Raw genomic sequence first — 2840 nt, 5'->3', positions numbered from 1 at the left:
GCAAAACACACACTTTACGGCTCATTAGCTCGAAACTAACAGAATCATAAATTACACGGAACTCAAAGTAACTACTGCTCTCTCTTCATTTATATCCTCGCTGGCTTTCTCTTCCAGGCTTGCATACTAACGAAGAGGGTATCTCGAACACACTCGGATTTCCCCGATCATTCGAGAAACTCAGCAGCCTCACGTGACTTCCGCTGTCGTAACATTATTATGCATGTAATCGTTTGTTACAGCCCCCCCCCCAGTAGCACAGCGGTATGTCTGCGGACTTACAACGCTAGAAACCGGGTTTCGATACCCGTGGTGGGCAGAGCATAGATAGCCCTTGTGTAGCTTTGTGCATAATTAAAAACAAGCAAACAAACAAGCGTTTGTTACAACATTTTTTGTAAGGGGGATCAAAAAAACGTGAAACACGCGAAAAAGTATTCACATTTTATGTTGGAAACAAGGATAAGAGTACCAGAAAATACCAACTTACGTCTATAGTAAGCTTCGTTAGTGGTACTAATCTCAATATCTATCTCTGTAATGTTAAGATTTATTATTTTAGTGTTAATAACAAAAGATCTCTGATTTTTATATGTAAAATATGAAATATCTTCCGAATCTGAATGCCCAAGTAATATTTCACCTAATTTGTTGTTATAACGCTCTCTGATGACTTAACGTTAAGCTTGAGCGCTTATCAGGCTAAAATTAGTGTCCAATCCCTGCGATGGGCACAGACCAGATAGCCATTATGCAGGTTGAGTTTAACAACGAAACAAAAACTGTTCTCATGTCGACCGCAAAAAGTTTTCAGAATAGGATTTATTATTAATTTAAAAGTTTATGTTTCTACATTCATTATTTATTAATTAAAAAGTGTGCTATGTTTCTACATTCATATGCGTGATTTCTGATATTCGTGTAAGTAAACGGGATTTTAATTTAATTTGTAGTTTACGTCATTTGTTTATGGACTGTTTAAAATGAATTAAGTCACACGACATGTGATTCATACTGTCTGGAACTTAGACTTTGAATCACACGTTTTTTTATGTTGTCAGTGATTTTTGAGCATATAAATTAGGTAGAAACAGAAAGAGAGGCAAAGCTACAAAGTGCAGCTAGAAGTCAGCGCCACCAGGACGCTGTAACATATTTTAAGTCGTTTTAAAATGTATTGTTCTCTGTTATAGAGTGATTAATGCACACTTAAACTTCGATTAAAATTTCCTATTTTGTTTTCAGGTACACAAAGCTAGTGTGGTCTTTTCATCTAATATCAGAACATCGAGTCCTTCACACAACTCAACTTTGCAAAGCAGTACTAAAGGTTTCTATGACTACGTTATAACATTAAAATTTGAAGCAATACGGTTTTTGAATTATTTGTTCCTAGAGTCGCATGTATCTAGGTTAGTTTTTTAAAGTATAAAATTTAAGAAATGTTAATACAAAGTTAGCTTTTATCTCTTAAACGAGAATCATTCAAAGTGTCTGATTATTTACAGTTAAACTATTCTTAATGCGTCAATCAAATTTGTAGTAATGTTTACACTACTATAATGATTATCGTAGAAAAATTATATTTTATAAAAAAAATAATAATAATAATATCTGGTTAAACTGAATAGCTAATACTTTGAAACGGAGAGATTGTCACAGAAGTAGTATAACCACCATGTTAAAAAAAAAAAAAAATATGTCCGAGTTAAGCCTAATTTAAAATTAATATTTTCGATACAAAATCCCTCTACTTCACTAGTAAATTTTTTGTTTTCTGAAAACTGTATCGACTGAATAGCAGTTAATAATTTTTATGATAGAATTGTAATTTAAATCAAGAAACCATTTTTTTGTACTTTATTTTCCCTTCCATTTCAGTTTTAAAAGCAAAACGAATTGGTATTAAACGTTGTTGATTTTCTACAAGTACTACTTTAAAGTTCGTTTAGTTGTAAAACCTAGATGGAATGTTTATAGTAAACTCCCTTTGAAGGCCTAACTTTAAACTAGAGGGCTTATACCGATAAAACTCAAGATTTGATCCCTGCAGTAGACATAAACGCAGATAGTCGGCCATTGTGTAACTTTGCGCTTAATAACAAACAAATCTGTAATAAATCTTTGCCAAAGCTTTATGGTGTCACCGTCAGTCAGTTTCCTTTAGTTACATGCCACGCCATTCATATATCCAATGGAAGAAAAATACTTCGGGCTAGAAAGGCTTAGGAAAATAATTATTAGAGGTATGGAATGTGACAGTGTCATCCGAGATCAATAAGGGTCATCTTCAAGGTCATGTCCTGCAGAAGTTTTATTAATATGCATGATATACCAAAACCCTTAGCGACAAAGATGTAGATAATAACAAAAACATTATAAACCAAAAATGACCCAAAATCGTTCCACAACAACAACGTTTGTTGACATAAATGCAAATGTGGTAAATATTTTACAAAACGGTGGCAAATAATCAATATCTGGCTTTATTCTCAGTATAGTTTGGTGCTCTTGTTCTGTTCACACGGCGTTTACGAGTAAATGAGCCTGTAGTACGCAGCCACTGACAAATATTAGGTCGTCAAGAAATTAATGTCGCTATTTTTTAGATGAAAAAACCCGAACAACGTGTATATCAAACAAAACATTTATTAAAAGAAATAGTCTCCATTCTTATCGATGATGCTTTTCCATCTTACAATCAGGTTGTTAATGCCCTGATGAAAGAAATCACTTGGCTTTGAAGCAAAAAAACATTTTGATATTCTCTTTAACACCTTCTACATTTGCATACTTTTTCCCATTAAGATGGTGTTGCAGTGAACGAAAAAGATGGTAAT

The 2840-nt window shown here is 33.4% G+C and overlaps 1 protein-coding gene across 3 annotated transcripts in view; it reads left to right on the top strand.

The window, feature by feature from the left end:
* LOC106471721 (aquaporin-11-like) overlaps positions 1 to 2840 on the top strand; it is a 19459-nt gene that overhangs the window by 14345 nt on the left and 2274 nt on the right. For all 3 annotated transcript variants that reach the window (XM_022400329.1, XM_022400328.1, XM_022400327.1), the window contains exon 4: positions 1246 to 1330. In XM_022400329.1, coding sequence (XP_022256037.1) covers positions 1246 to 1330 — 85 coding nt within the window. The remainder of the gene's footprint in view (positions 1 to 1245; positions 1331 to 2840) is intronic.

The sequence above is a fragment of the Limulus polyphemus genome, unplaced genomic scaffold (genome assembly GCF_000517525.1).
Source record: "Limulus polyphemus unplaced genomic scaffold, Limulus_polyphemus-2.1.2 Scaffold4811, whole genome shotgun sequence".
Taxonomy (NCBI): domain Eukaryota; kingdom Metazoa; phylum Arthropoda; class Merostomata; order Xiphosura; family Limulidae; genus Limulus; species Limulus polyphemus.
Note: the sequence above shows the minus strand (reverse complement) of the source record. Positions and strands in the feature narration are given on the sequence as shown.